Genomic DNA, 24,559 nt, shown 5'->3' with positions numbered 1-24,559 from the left:
CCACGTTAATTTCTATTAGACACTAACCGCATTCTTGAAGGGGAATCCAAATCTTGTTGAATATTCATTTGTATGAAAGTAGAAAAGCAAGAGAAAAAGATTAGAAAAATAAATCGAATTAACTTCAAGGGAGTTATGAATGATTGAAATATGAGATCACTAAATATATGCCAATCTCCAATTGATTGTGACATAGTCATGGACAACTTTCCCGTTCGTCGTCGATAAAAATGGTTAATTTCTGTATATTTTAATTGCAATCTCCCTTGGGGCAGTAGGCAAAATATATTTCGGATAGCATATTATCATCGGTTCGCTCAAATGGAAAGGCCCTCCAGAGTCAAACTTTTGCAAAAATTGACATTTTAGTCATTTTGTGTGTTAAACAAAATTTCTTATTTTTTATCCGATTCCATTCGAACTTTCACTAGTCTGCTTCTCTGATATTACTGCTTTCTTTTAGAGTAGTTTTTTGTTGTTAATGATTGGGTTTTGTCTGTAACTGTAACAAACACTATACCTGACCCTAAATCTAATCCTAACCTTGCAGCCAATTGTAACTCTTACCCTAACCATAAACCTTGTTGATCAATATTGAGTTTTATCCCTTTTATAACTTATATCGCAGATTGTGGCAAAAACCTCTGTAAAAACGGCTGGTGTGAGGAGACTATGGTAGGCTACCACTGTCACTGCTCAAGTGGGTTTCAAGGGAGACACTGCGATGAACGTAGGTGTAATATCAACGTAGGCGTATCGGGGGAGGGGGAGGGGTGGCTAATTAATGAACAATGAGCATGAAGAGACTTTCTACAGGGGGTAAACGAAAATTCAGTAGTTGCAACTGAAGAAGAAGAAGAAGAAGAAGAAGGAAAAGATGATGTTTAAGAAGAAAATACCTCAGGGTCCTCTTTCGGAATTTGTTGATAGAATTGGGATTCCCACAGGTAAAATGTTTTCCGATTTCTATTTGCCCCCCCCCCCCCCCTCGCTTTGATCCTATCCCCGTACCCTGACTAAGAGCGCCTGGAGACATCCGGCGGGAAGATAATTTCAGAGTAAATATTATGCCTCGTCATCTACCCCATGGGCTTTTTCTTCTTCACAGAGTCAACGGAGGAAGCGACGAACAAACCTACGACGAGCCCTTCGACTACGATGACGGAACGCTCGGACACAACGACTTCTCAAAGCACCACTACCTCTGGTATGTCTAGGCAATAGCTTCATGGAAATGACGTCATGCATTTGATTTTTATCATAATGGGTCTAGCCACTATATCCCCTTTTTTCTCTCTCCCTCTCTCTCGGTCTTTATCTGATTTTATATACCTCACTTAAGAAATCCAGCCATCTGATTGGTCGAAATTGGAGTCGTGATTTTAGCCATTCCCGTAAAGAAACAAAAAAAATGCCAATACCGGTTAATAGTCCAAGTGTGAGATCCCTCAAAATTCCAGTTACCATGAAAATAGTAAAATTTTGCTGCCATACCCACTGTGGTTTAAGTGTTCAAATTTCCTTTGTGCGACACGGACACAGCTAAACAAAGATAAACAGACAGTTTCTCAGATTTTCTGTGATGTTTTAACCGATCTTTACTCAATAAAAGAATAAGGTAAGAATTCTTGGTAGATTTTTGTTTTAATTCAGCATAAAAGACATAACGACATAACGACTGCTTTAATATTCGAGGTCTGGCTGATGTAAAGGCTCTCGAGAGCTTGCACATCTTGAGCCTATTACACAGCCAGTTTAACGACTGAAGCAGTCGATATCTTTATACTTTTTTCGGTCCTTTCCGAGCGTCACTAAAACATCTTTTTAAGGAGGGGGGGGGGGGAGGGGGGAGTGACCGTCTAATTCTTATTTTTATAGTCTTATTTGTATTTGTCCTTCTTTCAGGAGCGTCGCTAAAACACTTTAGAAGGGGACAGTGTACGTTAATTATTTAAATATATATTTTGCCTATAAGTTTAACGACAACGTTCTTGATGCTGATTTGTTATCATTTCCTGACTCCGGCTCCCTTTTCCCCACTCAATTTAATACATTTGTTTCCATTTCGTTCACAATGGGAAGCGAAAACCAAGTCCGCGACGAGCCCAACGGTCACAATGCCGGAACGATCAGACGCAACGTCATCGCAAGAAACCACAACTTCCAGTAAGAGAAACATTAAAATGACGTCATGTGATTAATATCAATATGGCCCGAATTCAAGGAGGTTTGTCGACAAACCTCCTTTGTGAATTCGGGCCTCTAGGTTTAGCCACTATAGTCTCTCTCTCTCTCCTTTCTCTCTCTCTCTGTCTGTCTCTCTCTAGCTATCTCTCTCTCTATCTCTCTCTCTTTCTCTCTCTTTATATCTGTATATCTCAGTCTTTATCTGACTTTTTAAAAGTCCTTTCCTATCTCGCGCGTCGGTTAAACATTTGTTTAAGGGGTAAGTGACCGTCTAATTATTTTGTCCACGCGTTTATCAACAATTAGACACGCCATATCAATACATTTAGATAAATGATTCGGCAAAATAAGACCCTTTGACTTAGACCCACTAAACCCAATGTCCTGACACAAACTATACAGTCCTCATAAAATAAATAAACTGTTAACGTTTATTTTTAAAAAATGTTCTTCGTTTTGGCCTTCTATTCCTGTTGAGGTGTCATTCCTAATGTTATTACTTAAAACGTGTGGCTTCATTTTGTATAAACGTTTCAGATTCAGTGGAATCATCGACTACGGACGTGGCGACTAAGACATCTACGAGGCCTATGACCACGGTGTCAGACACAACGACATCGCCAGAAACCACCGCCTCCAGTAAGTAAGAGAAACAATGAAATGATGTCATGCTTTTGATCATTATTATAATGTGTCAAGCCACTCCCTTCGACCACTCCCTTCACCCCTCCCCCTTTCTCTCTTTCTTCTTCTCTCTTTCAATCTTTATCTTCTTCTATCCTCTTCGCGCGTTCTTTGTCTCTGTCTGTCTATATCCAAATCATTCCCTGACTCCGGCTCCCCCCACTCATTGAACAATGTTTTCTTTGTTTTTTATTCCGTTCAGATTCGGTGAAAACGGAAGCCAAAACCAAGTCCGAGCCGAGCCCTACGATCACGATGCCGGAACGATCAGAGGCAACGACATCGCAAGTAACCACAACCTCCAGTAAGAGAAACAACTTTCCCCCCCCCCCCTCTCTCTCTCTCCCACTCCACCTCTCTCTCTCTCTCTCTCTCTCTCTCCCTTTCTCTCTTTCCACTCCCCCTTCACCACCCTCACCCTTCATCGACCACTCCCTTCACCCCTCCCCCTTTTTCTCTTTCTTCTTCTCTCTTTCAGTCTTTATCTTCTTCTAAACTCTTCGCGCGTTCTTTGTCTCTGTCTGTCTTTATCCAAATCATTCCCTGACTCCGGCTCCCCCCACTCATTGAACAATTTTTTCTTTGTTTTTTATTCCGTTCAGATTCAGTGAAAACGGAAGCCAAAACCAAGTCCGAGCCGAGCCCTACGATCATGATGCCGGAACAATCAGAGGCAACGACATCGCAAGTAACCACTAACTCCAGTAAGAGAAACAACTCCCCCCCCCCTCTCTCTCTCTCTCTCTCTCTCCCACTCCACCCCTCTCTCTCTCTCTCTCTCTCTCTCTCTCTCTTCCTCTCTTTCTCTCTCTCAGTTTTTATCTCTATCCAGTCACGGGCGTCGCTAAAACCTTATTTAGGGGCAGGTAACCGTCTCATTCGTTCGCCCACGAGTTTAATGACAACAAACACATTTAGATAAATTATTCGGTAAAAATTTACTTGGGCTTTGACAAAGCACCACTTAATCTACAAACACAATTTATTTTTTGTCAGGGAGCAGAATTTTCTTCGTTTTGGTCCTCTACAATCATGTATAGGTTGTCATTCATAATCTCAGTGCTTTGTATTTTTGGTTTCATTTGTTACAACCTTCAAACGTTTCAGAGTCAGCAGAATTATCGACTACGGACGCGACGGGCAAGCCCATGACGAGCCCTACGACCACGATATCAGACACAACAACATCGCAAGACACCTTCACATCCAGTAAGTATGCTTTTGATCTTTAATATAATTTTTCTAGCCACTACCCCCTTCTCTCTCTTTCTCTCTCCTTCTCTCTCTCTCTCTCTCTCTCTTCCTCTCTCTATCCCGTCCCCTTCACCACCCGTCTCCTTCTACAGGCCACCAAACCTCCACCCTCCCCTTTTCTCTCTCTTCATCCCTCTTTTAGTCTTTATCTGACTCTAAGTAAGAGAAACAATGCAATAAATTCAGTGGTAGGTCTAGCAACTACTACTCGCCACTCTCTCTCTCTCTCTCTCTCTCTCTCTCCCCTCCCCCTCTCTCTCTCTCTCTCTCTCTCTCTCTCTCTCTTTCTCTTTTTCTCTCTCTCTATCTCCCTCCCTCCCTCCCTCCTCTCCTCCCCACCCCTCCTTTCCTCTCCTCTTTCATTCATAAACAAACAAAAAAATATATAAGAAATAAAATTGTGAATTTCCTAAAATTTGCAATGTAAGCTATAACCAGTTTTGGAAACGCCCCCTCTAAACAAAAATGTAATGGAAGCTCTTATTACCAATCATGTGAAAGAATAATGTTTGACTAAGTACGTGATGATACAAATTGTGCCGGTAATTTTACCAGTACGAAAAAGTCGACAATACAAGACGGTGGCCGGTACTGCAACTGAAGAAGAAGAAGAAGAAGAAGAAGAAGAAGAAGAAGAAGAAGAAGAAGAAGAAGAAGAAGAAGAAGAAGAAGAAGAAGAAGAAGAAGAAGAAGAAGAAGAAGATTAAGAAGAAGAAGAAGAAGAAGAAGAAGATGATGATGATGATGATGATGATAATGATTAAAAAGAAAATACCTCGCGGTCCTCTTTTCAAAATTTTTGATAGAATTGGGATTTTCACAGGAAAAGCATTTTCTGATTTCTATCCCCCCCCCCTCTTGATCCTATCCCCGTACCCTGACTAAGAAAATGTTTTCCCTCTCTTTCTCCCCCCCCCCCCCCTCAGCCTTTATGCTTTTCCTGTCACGGGCTTCGCTAAAAGGAGGAGGTACCCGTCTCGTTCGTTTGCCCACGAGTTTAATGACAACAAACACGCCACAGGAACACATTTAGATATATTAATTGGACAAAATTTACTTGGGCTTTGACAAAGCACCACTAAATCTACAAACACAAATAATACCTATTAAAAACAATAGACTGATACAATTTATATGTTGTCATGGAGCAAAACTTTCTTCGCTTTGGCCTTATATAATCATGTTTAGGTTGTCATTCATAATCTCATTGGTTTGTAAGTATGGTTTCATTTGCAACAACCTTCAAACTTTTCAGAATCAGCTACGGACGTGGCGACCAAGACGGCTACGAGGCCTATGACCACGGTGTCAGCCACAACGACATCGCCAAAAACCACCGCCTCCAGTAAGTAAGAGAGACAATGAAATGATGTCATGCTTTCGATCATTATTATAATGTGTCAAGCAACTACACCTTCCCTCTCTTACCTATCTCCCCCTCTTCCTCTTTCTCCCCTCCCTATTCACCGACCACCCCCTCCATCCCTCTTTCGTTCTCTCTTCATCTTTGTGTGTCAGTCGAGTGGTTTAAGCATTTGACTTGAAATTCAAAGGTCGTGGTTCAATCCCCGACACGGCATTAATGTCCTTTGGCAAGGCATCAATCTCCATTTGCCACACCCGACCCAGATGAGATAAATGGGAACCTAGTAAGAATTTATTCCTTGAAATAATAGAGCGCCGTAATGCCTAATGGCAACTAATCTTCCTTTGCCGCACTCGACCTAGGTGAGGTAAATGGGTACCTGGTAGGAATTAATTCCTTGAAATACTGGAGCGCCGTAATGGCAGCAAGGCTAAAGCCGGGTTAATTATTAGTGCGCCTCGGAATATAGTTGTCTAGATAGATGCTTTATAAATGCCTATTAATATTGTCACTCTTTCAGTCTTTATCTGAGTCTGAGTAATAGAAACAATACATTGACGTCATGCATTTGATCATTATTATAATGGGTCTTGCCACTACCACTTTCCCCTTCTCTCTATCTCTCTGTCTGTCTGTCTGCCTCTCTCACTCTCTCTTTCTCTCGCTCTCGCTCTCGCTCTCTCCCTTCCCTCCTCCTCCCCTATGTTTCATTCATAAAAACAAAAATAACTTTATAAAATACCATTGCTATCTGCGATGGTGAGCAAAGTTCCTGTAGGTATTGATTTTTATAGCTGTAATTTTGTTCATGTCTTTGCATCGACTTTTATTATTATTATTATTTTCGTCATCATCATCATCATTATCTATTTTTCTTTAAATATTTCAGTTTCTACCCAAATAACCACTTTGTCTACTTTCTTAAAATTGAGTAATTTACATATTGTATTTTCATCTTTTCAGCATGCTCATCCCCTCAGGTGGATTGTGAATTCGGCGGGTCGTTCTACAATTTCAGCACTAGCAAGATGAATCATGCTTCCGCGGTTTTAGCTTGTTCCCAATACGGATCCCATCTGGTCTTCATCGAGTCGCAAGTGGAACAGGACTTCATCGTGGGGCATGCTTATTACACCAAGCAAGACTCGAATAACTACTGGATCGGGCTGACCGGCTTAAGTCGCAGTGAGGCAAGGTGGCTAGACGGATCAACTCTTACATATAGCAATGTTAACGAATACTTGCCTGGATGGAAAGTAAAATGTTTTAAAATTACGTCCTGGCAACCATATAGTTGGATGAAAACGATTTGCTCCACACATTTAAGATTCATATGCGAGAAAGAAGTGGTGACATAACAAATGGAATTGTTTCTTTCAATTTGTCATAGCACCTGGTCGCAACACTGATTGCATTTGAATACCTAGATGGGGACAAGATAATCCCCCCCACCATGCACTGATTTTCATACGAAGAGCTGAACATGTTTTTAAATACGTGTTTATTTATGACGTTTAAAAGATGGAGCACATTTTATCTTTACATTCAAGCAATTTGAAAATAATCATATTGATGATTCGCATTTTAGTAGTGGCGTTTTGTTCTTTTTGTGTTTTATAGAATCTCATTTTATTGCCAAGAGACTTTGTTCAAACTTTGTTGTATAATATTAAGTAGTGCTTCATGAAATGATACAAAGTCAAAAATATTTGATTACAACATAAAAGTGCAGTTTGTGTAGTAGAGTATTTATAGGGTCTATAATACGAATATACATACCTGTATACATATACTTACTTATACATGTACATGTAAATACACATACACATATACATATGCATATACATATCTGTCTGTGGTCTCGAGTAATGAGCTTATACTTTAGATACGACTAGAACTAGTGGATAACGAAAACAAATATTGTAACGTCATTGTGTCAAAATACACGGCAGTTTATGACTTTAATTACTTAAGTTTTTAAGTTTTTAAGTTTCAAGTTTATTTTATTCTATAATTCACAATCATAACCTAAATAAATAGAATATACAATGAATAAATGCATTCCTTCGGTGAAAGCTACATACAATACATGACATCGTGTCGTTTAAGTAATTCAAGACAAAGTAAAAGAATAAAGAAAGAAAAAGTTAATATTTTATCTTCCAAACTTAAGGTAAAACAAATATGGTTTTGGTGCAAAATATGGGTACTTTAAAGTAAGATGCTCGGTTTATAATTTATTAATTATACACTGCGTCCCAGAAAAGACGAAACTCGAAAAGAAATAGATATTGTGAATATCTATGAGGGATATCATTAGATGTCTTGCTTCCACAGAGTAGAAGTAATATGCTTTCCAATTAAAAATTGATTACATTAATCTATACGCGCTTCACTGAGCGCGTATAGCGACATCGTTTTAAAATGCCATGTTAACATCCCCTTGCCCTAATTTCGGGTGAAAGAGTGAAATCGTTATAATCAAAATATCAAACACGAACATGACCGATCATGACCTGAAAGAAACACACATTTTAAAAGCGAATGAAAATATTATTTTAATGAGCCTTATTAATAATGAAGGCAAGATTAATACCATCTTTATCATGAAATAATGCATCGTGGAAATATCGTTAATGGTGAGGGTAAAAGGGCAAACTTTAGTTAGTGAATGGGTCTGCAATTGAATGAACAGGACTTATGCATTTTCAGAACTGCCTGAAGTTTTTTTAAAGAGCAAGTTAAAAGATATTTAAAAAACAAGAATCAAATTAATGGGCTGCTTACATTTTGATAATAACATTTATTGTATCGGTATTGCTGTTATTATTATTATTATTATTATTATTATTATTATTATTATCACCATTATCATTATCACTATCATTATTATTACTATTGCTATGACTATAACTATTATTTTACAAGTTAATCATTATATTTATTGTAAGTAAAGCCGATGTAAATATGCAAACTTAATACGATGGGAGTTGCCATATTACAGGATGATTCGTTTTCTAAAGTCATTGAAATAGTAGCATTAGTGATTAAATGTTTGTTTGACGTGCAATAATTAGTTTCAATTACCATCCTGTCAATTGTTTTTGTTTGGGTAAGAAGAAAGAGAGAGATACACACAGCACATAAGAAAGAGTGGAGAGGAGAAATTGAGACAAGTTGTAATGAAAGAGATGTATAATTCAGTGAAAAAACTCGAAAGGAAGAGATAAAGAGTGAGAGAACGTGAGAAGATATTGATATAAAGTGAGAAATGTTTGTCATGAAAGAGATGTATGATAGAGTGATTTAATTTGACAGGAAGACTCAGATAAAGATTGCAAGAATATAAGAAGGTGATGAAGAGAGAGAATTTGTGATTGAAAGGAAGTGAGATGATTTAAAGGAGAGGAAAACAAAAGAGTGAGAGAATGTGAGAAGATAATAAAGTAAGAGATTTTTAAGACATAGAAATTTAAAAAGGTAAATGGATTTGAATGGAAGAAATACAGATTGTAAACAGATTGGAAGAAGATGATAAAGGGAGAGACATTTTTTTTTTTTTTTTTTTTTACACAAGATTAAGTGGTATAAATGATTGAGAGAATTTGAATAGGCGTGGTGTATATATAGACTGAGATAATGTGCGGATATAAAAATGAAATTAAAGAACTTCTTTTATCACGTTATATACAACCCAGCATTGGGAAAGGGTAATTAGTATTTTCTACCATGAACGGAAAGAACAGATGAAAGAAGCTTATACCTACGATTAGTCTCACTGGACAGCGCCTCCTATTGGCGAAGTCCCACACCATAACGTGTTAGCCTACTGACTTGTACAAAACCAATCATTAATTTTATTTTTATATTTTTTTAAAACGAAAATCACATTAATTTCCTTTTAATTGGAAACTCAGCTTCGTCAAAATAGATCACCAGCTATATATTGCCATTAAAACGCTTGTGTGACAAGTTTAATGATATGAACATGTTTTGGGGGGTTAATATTCAAGATAATTCACATGAAGTGATGCATTCTCAAATTAATCACAATCAAGTGTCGTTTGCTACGTTCAAGGCACATATTTCTGGTTTGGACTGTGACGTAGACAGTCATAATGACTGTCTACGTCTACGTCCTTGTTTTCACGAAGTGACGGTAGTGAGGAAAATCGTCACGCAAAGTGAATGCATTTTTTGTCACTACCGTCACTTCGTGAAAACAGCGACAATGTTTAATTATTGTCACACACACACGCACACGCACGAACGCCCACACAAACACGAACCCCATACACGAACCCCACACGCACATAAGCACGAACTCACACACTGTCACTCACCCCTCACCTCGACACGCACCTTTTCCGCACACCCGATTGACACAAAAAGAGAAGTCAATAATCATTTTATTTTACAGTGGAGGTTATCAAACTGTTTTTTGCAACTTAATTGTTACCATACATAAGAGGTTAATGTAAATAATGCACGCTTTGACTAACATGAATCTATATAATCACATAAAAGAGCAAAGTATTTTATATAAATACAAAATCTTGCAAACAAAATATGTAACAATAGGGCAGATGTGTGGCACCCAAAATTCGGTAAACCAATTTATTTACTTAGGTATTCTTACATTTTTGGGCAAATAAATAAAATAGGTACAAGCAATAATTGATTGTACCAAAAAACTTGAATTAAGTAAATACTGAAATAATGGTGTCCCCTCGTTTACATAGCATCAAGGCAGACATCGTTGTATATACCACCTAAACTTCACTTTCTATGATGTTGATAAAATGATACATTTTGTGATTTTTGGTTGAAGATTCAAAAACTACATTCTTCTTCTTCAATTACCATTGAACAAAAATGACGCATTGATCCAGCCGTTGCAGCGTAATTAAACACATACCACATATAAAATATAAGTGTCGATGTTAATAATTATCCAAGAAAAACAAAATTAAGGCGAGTAGGTATATTTAAAGTACATATAAATAATATTTAAAATAGCTTACATTCATAATGCGTCTAATACTTTGTTTCTAGGCGCATTACACATTATTACCCTAGTCATCGGATTCAGTCTTACCCGCACACAATGCATGCAGATTCTCCACTCCCTTGGGAGCATTACGGCCAGGCGTCATTTTGACAAACGCACACTTGCTCATCTTAGGGTACGTTTATGCTCAGCTTTTTCTGGCCAGAATGAGGCATCTGTTATGCGTTTAGTTCAAAACACGGTTGCGTCCTTTCTCATTTTTGTAGATTCACCGAAAAACGGCGATCGTAATCGCCGATCGTAAACTCACAAAAAGGTGCGTTTACGATCGGTACGATGATTCTGCAAAATCAGCGATTTTGGGGAAGCATAAACGCGTTTGAATAAGGTAAACGCACTGATCTCTAGTGGGTCTACGTAGCATGCGCAGTGCAGGTTTGCGAATCCAGCTGCAAGGCCACCCAGCCAGAATTGCCTGGAGGAGCCAAATAAGTGAGCATAAACAGTACACCGTGGAAATGCGATTACGATGAGCGTTTACGATGAGCGTTTCAAATCGCTCATTCTGCCTTCAAAACTGAGCATAAACGTATCCTAACCACATTAAAGGTAAAGACCAGTATTGGAAACGCCCCAATTTCAACAAATGAAATGGAAGCTCTTATTACCAATCATGTGAAAGAATATGTTTTGACTAATACATAATGATAAAATATTTGCCGGGGAAACCGCCTACTAATTCATATATTTGGTAAATTTGTTTCTCTCATGGACTGTGAGAGATATAGGATAGTTCCATAAACATCTTTCTGTGTATAGTGCTTGTAACTTTACGAAGAATGGGCCAAATTTCTTATCATTTTGATGATTCCAGAACCTTGCAGATGCTAGATGCTAGATGATCAACCTTTTCTGATCGATTCCACAACGTTTCTTTCACAATGCAATCGCATGAACATAACTGGTCTTTATCTTTAAGTTTCGCATTCTACCGGGTACCCATTGAACACCTGGGTGGAGAGTGGCAAATGTAGATTAACGTCTTGCCAAAGGACATTAGTGCCGTGTCGGGGATCGAACAATACAATTACACGAAAGTGTCCACTGTATTCTACATATTACAAAGAACAACATTATTTTAGAGTCATACAACTCGGTGTATGTAAAACGATACTCATTATTAGCAGCTATCTTTGTAGTACTTCACGGGTCATATATAATATCTACTTGATATTACAAAGCTTGAACTGTAAATGCGCACTTTAAATATGGCAAGAAATGGTAAATAATAACGACGATAATTGAAACGTCTGGGCATGAACGTTACAGTCTCAAGTAGAATTTGATGTCTAAATGACAGTACACCACGAGTCCGTGACTAAATTACATAATAGATAAGCGTTCGATTACCTGCACTATACATGCACAAGTCAGTGAATAAATTTCATCCCAAATTAGGGGAATCTTATTCACCTTTGCATCCCGCAGCTCTCACTGGTACTATTTTTGCAGTGTAGATTTTTGCCCCCAAAAGCTTGAGTTTGTTCAGATCCACTCTTCAATGGCCACTTCAAAGCTTTAAACTCAAGGCCAATACAGACTAAACAGCAAGTACCTGCATCTGAGAGGAGAGAAACCCTTCCAAAAGTGACCAATTAATCAGCTTCTCTCGATCAAGTTCAGTGAATTTCTTTATCAGTTCTAGTGCACCAAGTCTACCTGCGTCTAATTAAAATGAGTAGGTTGATAAGAAACATATGCAAAGTATCAACAACAACATTTGAGATGGATCTTGGATCTCGTGGCTATCTTCGCACACTCCTCTATTTCTTTGATTGTTCCAGAGGAAATAATTTTGATCTTTCCTGGTGAGAGCATCATTTCTTTCTTTATGTTCAAATATGGCGATGAGATTATTAATTATGCTGGCTACTGCATCTTTCTCATTAAAAAACGGTAAATATATCGTTCACAACTCGCAGATTCTTACCAATCCATGAATCACCCAAATGTAATTTTACTCTAGTTTAATCTCCTTCTTGTAAAATATATTTGTAATAACTGTTCTAAATGTGTCAAAGTCAAAGAATTTGACCCACAAATTACAGAGCTATGGCTGTTTTAAAATGGCAAAGGATGTCCATTTTAGGGTCAACATTCCTGTATATGGCGATGAGATAATAAACTATGCTAAATGTAGATACTGCATCTTTCAAAATGGTAAATAAAACTTTCACAAAGACAACCAATGTCATACTGGCTATTTGTCTTCCCAGTTTGGGCGCGGCCAGGGGTACTCGTATGTCCTTTGTATGAGGAAGAATAATTACGAACACCCAAACCCTTTTTTACCGTGTGTTCATTGTTCCGAAAGCTAAGTGTTTTGCTCCGAAGGGGTGGGCGTGGGAATTGAATAGCCCATTTTCGTTTCTGAATGTTTTCTTCTTCCGCACTTGAATCCGAAGATTTCTAAATCAGAAAGATAAATAATTCATAAGTTCATAATTCCGAATGCTCGTCATTTCAAATGATGATATAAGTCGAAAGATGAAATATAGGGCTCTCCCTTCCGAAACGAAGAGATAACTTTTAATTATAATAATTGCAAACCTCGGTTCAAAGTAGAATGAACCCTTAGTCATTTTGAAAATTCGAATAAACGAACCTTTGAAAGTACCAACCTTGGGAACGAAACGGTGCCAGATTATTGTACCTTTCCTTTGACCCATCCGACCCTGCAAGTGAAATTTCTGTCAGGCATCGTCTACAGGCTACTGTAGAAGATATGACGTCATGGATGCTCATAAATAGGTTGAAATTAAATGAGAGTATAATAAAAACAGACTTGCTTATAGTTACTTCTAAGTCGCAACATCATTTGATCAAGGACCGTAATATACAGATTGGTAACTCCCAGATTCGGGCTGCTCCATCAGTTCAAAATCTCGGTGTTATATTTGACATCAACATGTGCATGGATGCCCACGTGAAATAAATCTGTCAATCAGTGTATACTATTATAACATCCATAATGTTAATAGCATTCGAAAAGTCATTGACCATAAATCTGCTGCTTTGCTTATACATGCATTTGTTTTATCTCGATTAGATATTGGCAATTCTCTTCTTTTCAATATTACTTCACGCAATCTTGACGAACTTCAACGTGCTCCGAATGCAGCTGCCAGGGTTTTATCAGGGACATCTAAATATGATCAAATTTCTCCTGTTCTCAAAAAACTGCACTGGTTGCCAATCCGCAAGCGCATATAATTCAAAATCCTTCTCCTCACATGGAAGGCTGTAAACGGATTAGCACCAAACTATTTACAAAACCTTGTTATGCCTTATACACCAGCTCGTAGTCTAAGATCATCACACCAGCATCTTCTTAAGATCCCAAAGACACGAGTAGCCGGTGGTGAAGGGGCTTTTTCATCTGCAGCACCTTGTCTTTGGAATAATTTACCATTTAATTTGAGAATCATAACTTCCTTAGAGACCTTTAAATCCAAGCTGAAATATTATCTTTTTTTAATAATACCTGTACTTGGCACTATGACACTCATCCAAACTTTCTCGTCCAAACTTTCTCATTCTTTCTACTTTTCTTGTGCGCCTCGGAATAGCATTGTCTAGATAGACGGCGCTATACAAATGCCTATTATTATTATTATTATTATTATCCATTATTTTACCAAAGCGGGAGCATTAACGTGAAGGTTAATGTGATAAGGATCGATATCAAATTAATAGTCTGATTGCCTTGTATATTACCTATCAAATTAATCAGCTTGTTTCTATCGTAACGTGCATTTCAACAACACAAATGGTGGATGGTATAAAAATATATATTTTAATGCTATCCCATAATTTCGATCCACTCTTCCTTTTTTAATCTGTCTGTTAATATCGATCCCGTTTTCATACGAACTTACCGCCCGCAGAAAAGAAAAAAAGTATCATTTATCATTTACAATTGGTCGAAGGAAGATATCAAGTCATATGTCTTTTCCGATTTCAATTGATCTCCGTTGATCGATCGCTATAGCTTACAATTTGAATATTACGGTTAATATTTCCCGCCTCTCTGTAAATCAAGCAACTTTATTCTTCGCTTCCGGATTTGTTATTTTTATTATCCGAGAAAGACGTCAGGTTATCATCGTGCTGTTTGATCATTTTTGGAAGCCCTTGAAGATTGATCTGTAAAATGGTAAGTATTTTATGTTTTTATTTCAATCATATGAAAATGGCCACCATGAATATGATTTGATTTCATTGCCATTTTACTTTTTGTCCGTTCCAATATAAGCATATACATGATACATTTCGAAACAATACAATGTACTAAATGTGTAGATACTGGAAAGTCTTTTCGGAGATTGTATTCACAAACTGTATAATCCTTTCTATGATGAAACACTGCCGCGTCATCCGTATATAAGGAAATGTCTGTCTTAGAATGGAGTTACCCCATTCACAGTGGCCTCAAACACCGCGACAGCAGCGGGACTGTCCCGCTGCTGTCGCGGTGTTGTCTTCAGTGTGAAGGCTCGGACCCGTTATAAACTATCGCGGGATAACACCGCCTAGCGATAACGCCGACACAAACTATCGCTAGGGACGCCTAGCTACAGCAGCGGGACAGTCCCGCTGCTGTCGCGGTGTTTACTCAGTGTGAAGGCTCTCCGCTATAACACCGCGACAAACACGTGTGATTTGTTTACTTACCTATCACTGACCTCTTTTCTACAGCAATGGGGAACATAAAGTGAAATAGAAATAAAGTAACCAGTGGATTCAAATTGATTTTATTATTATGTAGGTATTATAATTATCCAAATAAAAATATTTCACACTTCAAAAAATTAAAATATTCTGACTGGAAGCAATAAAAATGCTAGTTTTTTAAAAAGTAATATGATCGAGGATACAAAAAGCAACTTGACATGTTTACCGCGCAATTTCAAGCAAGTATATCCGGTCATATCGGGGTCACTCGCGGGTCATGAGCCATGCATACACGTGTTTGTTACGGAGGTAATAAAAATCACCCGCTGCAGCGTGAATGGGTACATGATATTTATCCCGCTGCTGCAGCGGGATAACTTTTCTACTGTGAATGCATTTGTAGCGGTGTTATGGCGGTGTCGCCGCTCCGCTACAACGCCGCTACAAATTTCAAAACCACTGTGAATGGGGTTATAGAGGCAAAAAACTTAATGGCCCCAGTATTGATCCTTGTGAATTCCTGATTTCACAGTTAGAAAATTACTCTTCGTCCCTTGCAAGAATACACATTGTTGTCTAATGGATAGGTATGACTCGAACCACTTAAGTTCAACTCCCCCAATACCATACAATAACATTTTCTGAATAATCAATGGATGTGGTATAACGTCTAACGCCATTTTCAGGTCAAGAAAAATGGCTCCAGTGACCAGACCTTTGTCCATATTGTCAAGTATATACTTCGACTATTTCGGTCAAGCAAGTTAGAGTTGGATGCCCGGGTCTAAACCTGATTGCCGTTCACTTAACAAAGAATGTAATAAGTAAAAAAATATATCTGATTGTGTACAGCCTTCTCACATATCTTTGAAATTGTGAGGAGAATAGAAATAGGTCGGTAGTTAGTTAATTCAATTTTGTTTTCACCTTTATGTATAGGGGTAAAATAGCCACTTTGAATTCCTGAGGAACGTATCCTTTTGACAATGAACAATTGAACAAGAAGACTCTAACATATTTATGTGGGGCAGCTATTTTAAGTAGCTTTGGGGGAAGATCATCAATACCAACTGCTTTTCAAACATCAAGCTTGAGTTGTTCTTTTAATACAAAACATTCCTCGATCTCTGTAAATTTGAATTCATGTGCTGTTTGCGGTAATGTGTGCAATGCATTTATATTGAGATGACAATCATTCGCTCCTGTTAATTGGCTTTGAATATTATTGAAACTTTCATTAAACAATTCTGCTACTTTTTCCCTTGTCTACTAAAATTTGGTCATTTACAAGAATGTATTAATCAGAATTGGCATCTTTCTTTGGGAGTAAATTTTTGAGTACACACCAGGATTTGTTCATATCATTACCATTTTCAATGCAAAGATTCTTATAATATTGTTTCTTTAACTTCTTGTTCAGTGTATTTGCCCTATGTCTCAATTATTTAAACTTTTACCAGTAGTCTGTAGTTCTGTGTTTATCAAATTTGCGTTTAAAATAATTCCTATCTCTTGCGATACATAGATATTCGTCGATAATCCAAGGTGATCCCCAAGAACGTTTCTTACTGTGGCATACGGTAAATGAACATCACAAATGTCTTTGAATTTACATTTGAAAATATACTCAACATTGTGATTGTTTAAAGGCACACTGTCCTACTTGTAGCTACTTGCTCCCTCTATAAAGAAAACTTCCCCAATTGGTGCCTGTTGGTCCCCCTTGATCCTCTTTTTCTTATGTTAAATGGGAGCTGAGTTAATGAGATAGCCACCTGTCACAGTGACCTCGCTGGCTCGCTGTGTGGTCTTATCCCTTCTGGCTGAAATAGTAAAGCCTGCCTTTAAGTACAAATTATCCCAGTGTATATCTTTAACATCATTTTTTAAAGAATTTTCATTAAAGTTTCTAAATGAACGGTAGGTACTCACAGAACATATAGAGGGTGGTGGTTTTTCTTTCAATACAAGGTAAAGCAATAAATGATCACTTAGACCGATAGAATGTGTGCCACTCTCAAGTCAATTCAAATTATTTGACACTAAAGGGATGTACTATTAACGGTTATACGTGTCGGGGTCCTTATCAGCTTAGACAAAAATGCATATTGTCACTCAGATCATTCATGCCGAAAATATTCATTAAAGATGAAGTTGAATTCTGGTCATGCGATTGCATTGTGAAAGAAACGGTGTGGAACCGACCAGAAAAGGTTGATCATTTAGCATATAAGAATTTGTGTGTATTGCAAGGTTCTGGAATCATCAAATTGATAATAAATTTGGCCAAGTCTTGGTAAAGTTACGAACACTGTACACAGAAAGATGTATATGGGACTACACGAACACGTGGCGTAAAAAGCCGGCCCCCGATTTTTACGATGTTACATGCATATTTAGAATGTGAAGGCATTTGAAGAGCCATGCTTTTCAGGGAACATGTCTTATCTGATGTTCTTCCACACTTGCATAATAAGAATGAGTAATGCTCACAAATTATTTTTCACCTCTTCCCAGAACTCAACCTTCTCTTTAAGGTAATGTGATGAAGGTCGATACTTAATTGTCTGATAGTGCATAATGGTCTTGGGGTTTTTTAATCAGCGTATCATTACTACCAGCTTGTTTCTATCGTAACGTGCATAACAACGTAAAATAATGGTAGATACTATCAATATTTATCCTTTAAAGGTAAAGACCAGTAATGGTCATGCGATTGCATTGTGAAAGAAACGTTGTGAAATCGATCAGAAAAAGTTGATCATCTAGCATATAAGTATTGGTGTGTACTGCAAAGTTCTGGAATCATCAAAATTATAAGAAATTTGGCCCAGTATTGGAAAAGTTACAAGCAATATTCACAGAAAGATGTATATGGGACTACATGACACGTGCGCGATATCTATCCGGTCCGGATAGATATAATAATTTAGCAAATATATCAATGAGCAGACGGTTTCCCGGCAAAATTTGTAACCTCACGTATTGGTCAAAACATATTCTTTCACATTATTGATAATAAGAGCTTCCATTTCATTTTTGTTTAGAGGGAGGGGGGTCGTAATTATCCAGTAATTTCGATCCACTAATGCCTAGGTGACATTTGCCGCCGCGGTCATGCGGTCAAAAATATCTACGGCCAATAGCATTTATAGAGCTGCCGCAGCATTCCCACGGTGACATACGGTAGTGGTCACATATGTTAGGGTAGCCGCACGGCTATTTTAAATTTGTGGAGACAGAAAACCTGCGGCTGCCGTACGGCTTTTGAAGTGATGACCGTAGTTTTTTTTTACAAATACTAAGGCAGACGCAAGATAGCTGCAAGGTGCCCGCAAGGCGGCCGAAGGGGTATCATACGGCGACCGTGCGGCCAGACTCTTGCTACCGCTTCACCCCTGGATTATATAAAACGCAAGGCAAACGTACGTCCCACGTACGGTCGATACGGCGAACCTATAAATGAAAACAGTAATAACTCCGCTTTATAATCCCACGGCGACCCGTACGGCCTGTAAAAATACGGATACGCCCTAGGGTGACCCTGAAGCTACCGTAGATTCTCTGCGGCCGCTGCAAGTATCTCTTGATTTCGGGGGCGTACGGCCGCCGTATCCTAGCCGTAGAGCAAATGTGACCTAGGAATAAACAACCCCACCCCTCTGAAAATAATTGACGGTGACACTAATGGTAGTGAGCACTAATTTTTTATTTTTGTTTGCCCTCGAAAGTTTGAAAATTCGCACCCCCCCCCCCCTTGAGCGCCAGGGGAGGGGGCCCATCTCCCCAAAAAAGGGGTAAAATTAACGTGTTTTACACGTTTTTTCCCAGGGTGCGCCCCCCCCCCCCCATGATCCGCCACTGCCTATACCTGATTGCGCGCCCTTTTGTGATGCGTTTTGAATGCGCTCGGCCTCTATAGAGATGTCCCTTAACTTATTGTAATGAGGGATCATAAGGTGTTTATCTCGAATGCTGGTTTCGTTATTTTTGGTAATTCAAAGGTAACAAAATCCAAATGCAATCAAGAACACATATGATGACAAGTATCAATGAAATTTTTATAAAATGCGTTATCATCTCGTATGAAATTCAATTCCATTTCATATAACATCTCACACATGGTAAAATGGGGTTTTTCTAAAACGTAATCTCAAAGAAGAGTCCAACAGTAATTTTGGAAAATGGCCGCACTTATTCTTCCAGCAGAACATGTCAAGATAGTCCACTTAGAAATTGTGCAGGGAGGTTCCCTGAACACGTTGATACCCACCAACCTTTGACAGCATATCATGTCTCAAAAACCTGTTTACCCCCTAGGTAAATATGTGAAATTAAAAAAAAAACCTGCCCGATCCCCTGTAGTAAACGACAATCTCCACCAAAAATAGTGTTTACGCTAAATTAAATAAACGTTTTATTAAATTTGCTGGAAAAACTCCGAAATTGGCCAAGAAAACCTTTATAAAATCTCGTTTACAAGTTTGAAAGTCTCAACAATTAGGTTATGTTAGTGAAACATGTATGTGTGGTATAAGTTACGGTAATTGCTCTTATACATACCTTCGTGAAAATCATCATCACCATTATCAGTATTCCCATTATTATTCGTATCAATATGCTCATCACAGTTTTTTTCAGTTGTTGTTATTGTTCTTGTTCTTACTGATTTAAACAATATTAATATTTTTTTCTAAAAACAGGCTAGCCCCAATAAACAAAATCACGTGAAAATCACGTTAATATCAAGGTATCGACTTGAGGAGAGTTACGTTCTTCAAACACCGGACATTTACGTAAATGTGTTAATACGTTTATTGCATTAGGTAACTTAAAACACACGTATACTAAATCACGCAATTGTCACTGCAATATCACCATTATAATAACGTGATTATCCCTATACCTTGGAGACCATGGTTTGTAAACCTAATACTCCCGTGTTTGTTTGGTTATGAAATTACATCTTCATACACGAAATTATCGCGTCACAGAAACACGTGAAGCGTTAGTGATAGTTTTAGTCAAAATATCTGCGTGACATTCACGTGAATATTACGAAGCTGACTTGAGATGAATCATGTTCTTCATTCACGTGAAATTTACGTCGAAAAGGAAGTTACTGTGACCCGCGTTCAACCAAATAATTACGCAAATGTTACACAATAAATGAACCAAAATAATGACGTTCTCATCCCGTTTCTGAACATCGTGTCTTGGATCTTCCATAATTACGTCCAGACGCGCCGGAAGAGTTTGGGATTAGAGGGGGTTGGGTGGGGGGGGGGGGTGCAAACATCCCAGAAGAGAAAGCTAGCTGCAACTGGTCCAGTTGATGAACCATTTAATGCCAACTGGTAACCCTGGAAATTGAAATGGGCTAAGTGATCCAGTTGATCCAGGCCAGTTATAATTCAACTGGTCTAGCTGAGCCATTAGAACCATTTGGTAAAACTTCCAACCAGTTGAACAGCAACAATACTTCAATACTGGTACGTCTGTATTTCCAATGTAAGGGCATTGGTAATAAGTAGACTTACATAATTGAATTAATTGAAAAAAATTCGTATACTTGTACTTTATTGAAATTATTTTAGTTCACAGTTAATGTTTCCCTTATTCATGTTTAACTATTTATACGAAGTAGCGAAATGTCCTAATTACTGGTAATTTATATTTGTAGTATTTTCGAAATGAATTGCATATAACTAAATCATCAGTAATGAAGAAATATGCTGTAAATTCAGATGAATTGTTTAAAAAAACATAGATCTGCACGCACCCCATATTCAATATGCAAATGAATTGGTGTCAGCTGGGTCAACTCGAAATATGCCAACGCTCAGTCATCAACTGGTGCAACTGGAAATATGCACACTCCAGTTATCAACTGGTGCAATGAAAATATGCCAACAGTCAGTTATCAACTGGTGAACATAGAAATATGCCAACAGTCACGGGATTATCACCACGGTAACTGTGAAACCATCAAGACACCCAAGAATAACTCATTTTCACACATGGAAAACACGGAATACCCAGCTTATATTAATAATCCGTTTGAGTCACGCGATCATCACCGCGGAACTGCTGGCAACTTTGACTACGATTTAAATAGGTGTTTTAAGACACCTAATCATGACTAATTTTTCACACCTAAAAGTCACGTATGCCCAGCTTAGATTAATAATCCGTTTGAGTCACGAGATCATCACCGCGGAACTGCTGGCAACTTTGACTACCATTTAAATAGGTGTTTTAAGACACCTAATAATTACTAATTTTTCACACCTAAATATCACGGATTCACAGCTTAGATTAGTAATCAGTTTTAACTACGTGATCATCACCAAGAAAGTTATGGTAACTTTGAAACCATTTAAATAGGTGTTTTAAGACACCTAATAATGACTAATTTTTTACACCTAAAAGTCACGTATGACCAGCTTAGATCAATAATCCGTTTGAGTCACGAGATCATCACCGCGGAACTTATGGCAACTTTGACTACCATTTAAAAAGGTGTTTTAAAACACTTAATAATTACTAATTTTCACACCTACATATCACGTTTTCACAGCTTAGATTAGTAATCAGCTCGAGCCACGTGATCATAACCAAGAAATGTATGGTAACTTTGAAACCTTTTAAAGAGGTGTGTAAGACACCTCAGAATTACTAGTTGAATATAACCAGAGATTCACGGACAGAACAATAAGACGATTAGCCGGTGTAAGTAACGTGATTATTACCATCAACCTTGGATAACCTGTGAAACCAATCAATAAAGGTGCTTACAAGACCAAATAATTACGTATTTATCGCCACCATCGGTTAACTGACAAAAAACTCGTTGCTTGGTCAAGTGGTTATTTGGTCATAAACACTTGATTTACAGAGGTAAGTGGAATCACGTTACTCCAGTCGCGTGATAAACTGGTGGTTTTTAGGTTAGATGAAAACGTGAACAGGAGTACCTTTTTTGTTTAAATGAAGGCACGTGTCGATAAGGTTTAAATCTAGTTCAAAAGGCACTATACTTTAAAATCACTTAAAATACGCTCCCAAAAGAGGTTACTTTTTGGTGTTCTGTTTACTGGGAGAGACCCAAAGATAGGTGTATTTTGGAAGTTGCTGTTTGGTACCGTAACCTGCTTGTCCTTCGGTAAGTATTATTTTGACTTGACATATCCGTAATATCTTGTTGAATACTGCTGAAAAATAGTTGGCTTTCAAAATTACCATAATGAAGCGAAATATGAGCGAGCAGAGCGTAGATCTGCCTGTTTCTGGCTGTGTCAAAACAAGCGGCATAAGTATACAGAGCTAATTAGGCAGACACTATTACACAATCATTGACTAGGATTTGTGCCCTCAAACCTGACCTAATAAACATGGTATCTTAAACAAACAAAATCACATTCGAAAAAAGTCTCTCTAATAAATGTTTCAAAATATTTTAAGAAAACCTGCATCCTCAAGATTGAGAAGAGGGTGGAAGGCAAGGATAAAAAGTACGAGGAGGAGGAGGAAGGGAAAGGGGAAGGGGAAGGGAGGGTAGGGTAGGTTAGGGGAGGGGAGGGGAGGAATCGGGAGGAGAGGAATGAGGGAGGAGGAAGAGTAGATAGGGAGGGGAGGGAGAGAAGTAACAGGGCGGGTAGAAGGAGGAGGATGTGGAGGAGGAGCAAGATGAAGGGGGAGGTAGAGAAGGACATGAATAAGGATGTGAGGCAGGAGGAGAAGAGGCATAAGAAGAGGAAGAAAACAAATAGCAATTAATTTTCTAATATATTCTTCACAGCCTTGCCTGTGTTATCGGATAGCGCCAAGATGGGAAGACAACTTGTCCAGACTGGTACGGCCTAAATTACACTTTGCCCATGTTCCACAAGTGTGAGATGAAGCGACTCCAGGATGGCAGCATGGTGCAGAGCATCCCCAAACTCATCCCTTTCCCTTCTGTCATCGGCGGGTGCCACCAAAGGAAGAGTAAAGAGGGAATCCCAGGCGGGAAGAGAATATGCAGAATCCCGTGTAGGTTTCATTTTTGTATTCATTTTTGTTCTCATTATGTCAAATTTATTTCTTTGTTTAATAAATCTACATGCAGATAACACGAACTTTAGTGATATCATAAAAGTTTGATATCAACTCCTAACTTCTTCTTCTACTACTACTGCTCGTACTACTACTACTACTACTACTACTACTACTACTACTACTACTACTACTACAACTCCTGTTACTACCTCTACCCCCACTACTACTACTACTACTACTACTACTACTACTACTACTACTCCTACTACTACTACTACTACTACCACCACTATTTAGATTGTGAAAATGAATCGTTCCAGTCGAAGAGTAGCAGCAATCGTATAATCAGAAAGCTGTTCAAAAGAGCGAGAAGACTTGACTGGTAACCCATTAATAGCAAATTCATTGATAATTAATTTCAGGTTGCTGGGTGATTTGAGTATTAATTATTGATGGTTTATAATTATATTGGTTGGTATTTCGTTTGATAACGGTGGAACGGCAGACGAATTTACAATATTGGATTCGTCGATATATTGCTGTCGCTATGACAATATTGGACGAGTCCAATATTGTAATAGCGAGAGCAATATATTCTAGTATCACACGAAAACAAAGCCATACAATATTATTATTATTTTCTGTCATATATGGATCTGTCATCTGGGCACTACGCTAAAGATATTAAATACACTGATTCATTGTACCACTTGGAAGCTTTATATATATATATATATATATATATATATATGATAATGAGTATTATCCTGTTTATAACTTATTTCGCAGATTGTGACGAAAACCTCTGTAACAACGGCTGGTGTGAAGAGACTATGGTAGGCTACAACTGTACCTGCTCAAGTGGGTTTCAAGGGAGACACTGCGATGAAAGTAAGTGTAATATAATAGGCGTATCTGGCCAATTAATGAGCAATTAATGAATGGCCAATTAATGAGCAAACAGCATGAAAAGACTTTCCACAGGGTGTAACAAAACAAAAAATCGCAGTTATTTGTTTACTTATACGCATTTTTGCTGTATATTATCAGACATGGGGACATTGTACATACACCAGTTCGACAATACAAGACGCTGGCCGGTACTGAAGAAGAAGAAGAAGAAGAAGAAGAAGAAGAAGAAGAAGAAGAAGAAGCAGAAGAAGAAGAAGAAGAAGAAGAAGGAGAAGAAAGAGAAGAAGAAGAAGAAGAAGGAGAAGAAGAAGAAGAAAAAGAAGAAGAAGGAGATGATGATGATGATGATTACAAAGAAGTACATCACTGCC

At 38.1% G+C, this 24,559-nt stretch overlaps 1 protein-coding gene and 1 long non-coding RNA gene across 2 annotated transcripts; both read left to right on the top strand.

Moving 5' to 3' along the window:
• Positions 1 to 1,196: 1,196 nt before the first annotated feature.
• On the top strand, positions 1,197 to 3,178 carry LOC105446343. The gene is made up of 3 exons (XR_004063860.1): positions 1,197 to 1,207; positions 2,725 to 2,826; positions 3,074 to 3,178. It is a non-coding gene; the product is annotated as an uncharacterized LOC105446343 (long non-coding RNA).
• A 348-nt stretch (positions 3,179 to 3,526) lies between these two features.
• LOC115923262 (asialoglycoprotein receptor 2-like) lies at positions 3,527 to 23,102 on the top strand. The gene is made up of 5 exons (XM_030983675.1): positions 3,527 to 3,575; positions 3,979 to 4,080; positions 5,381 to 5,470; positions 6,455 to 6,676; positions 23,038 to 23,102. The coding sequence occupies exons 1-5, from the start codon at positions 3,527 to 3,529 to the stop codon at positions 23,100 to 23,102; spliced, it is 528 nt and encodes a 175-aa protein (XP_030839535.1).
• Positions 23,103 to 24,559: the final 1,457 nt, after the last annotated feature.

The sequence above is a fragment of the Strongylocentrotus purpuratus genome, unplaced genomic scaffold (assembly GCF_000002235.5).
Source record: "Strongylocentrotus purpuratus isolate Spur 01 unplaced genomic scaffold, Spur_5.0 spur5_scaffold_13, whole genome shotgun sequence".
NCBI lineage: Eukaryota > Metazoa > Echinodermata > Echinoidea > Camarodonta > Strongylocentrotidae > Strongylocentrotus > Strongylocentrotus purpuratus.
The sequence above is the reverse complement of the archived record's forward strand: the minus strand, read 5'-3'. Positions and strand labels throughout refer to the sequence as shown.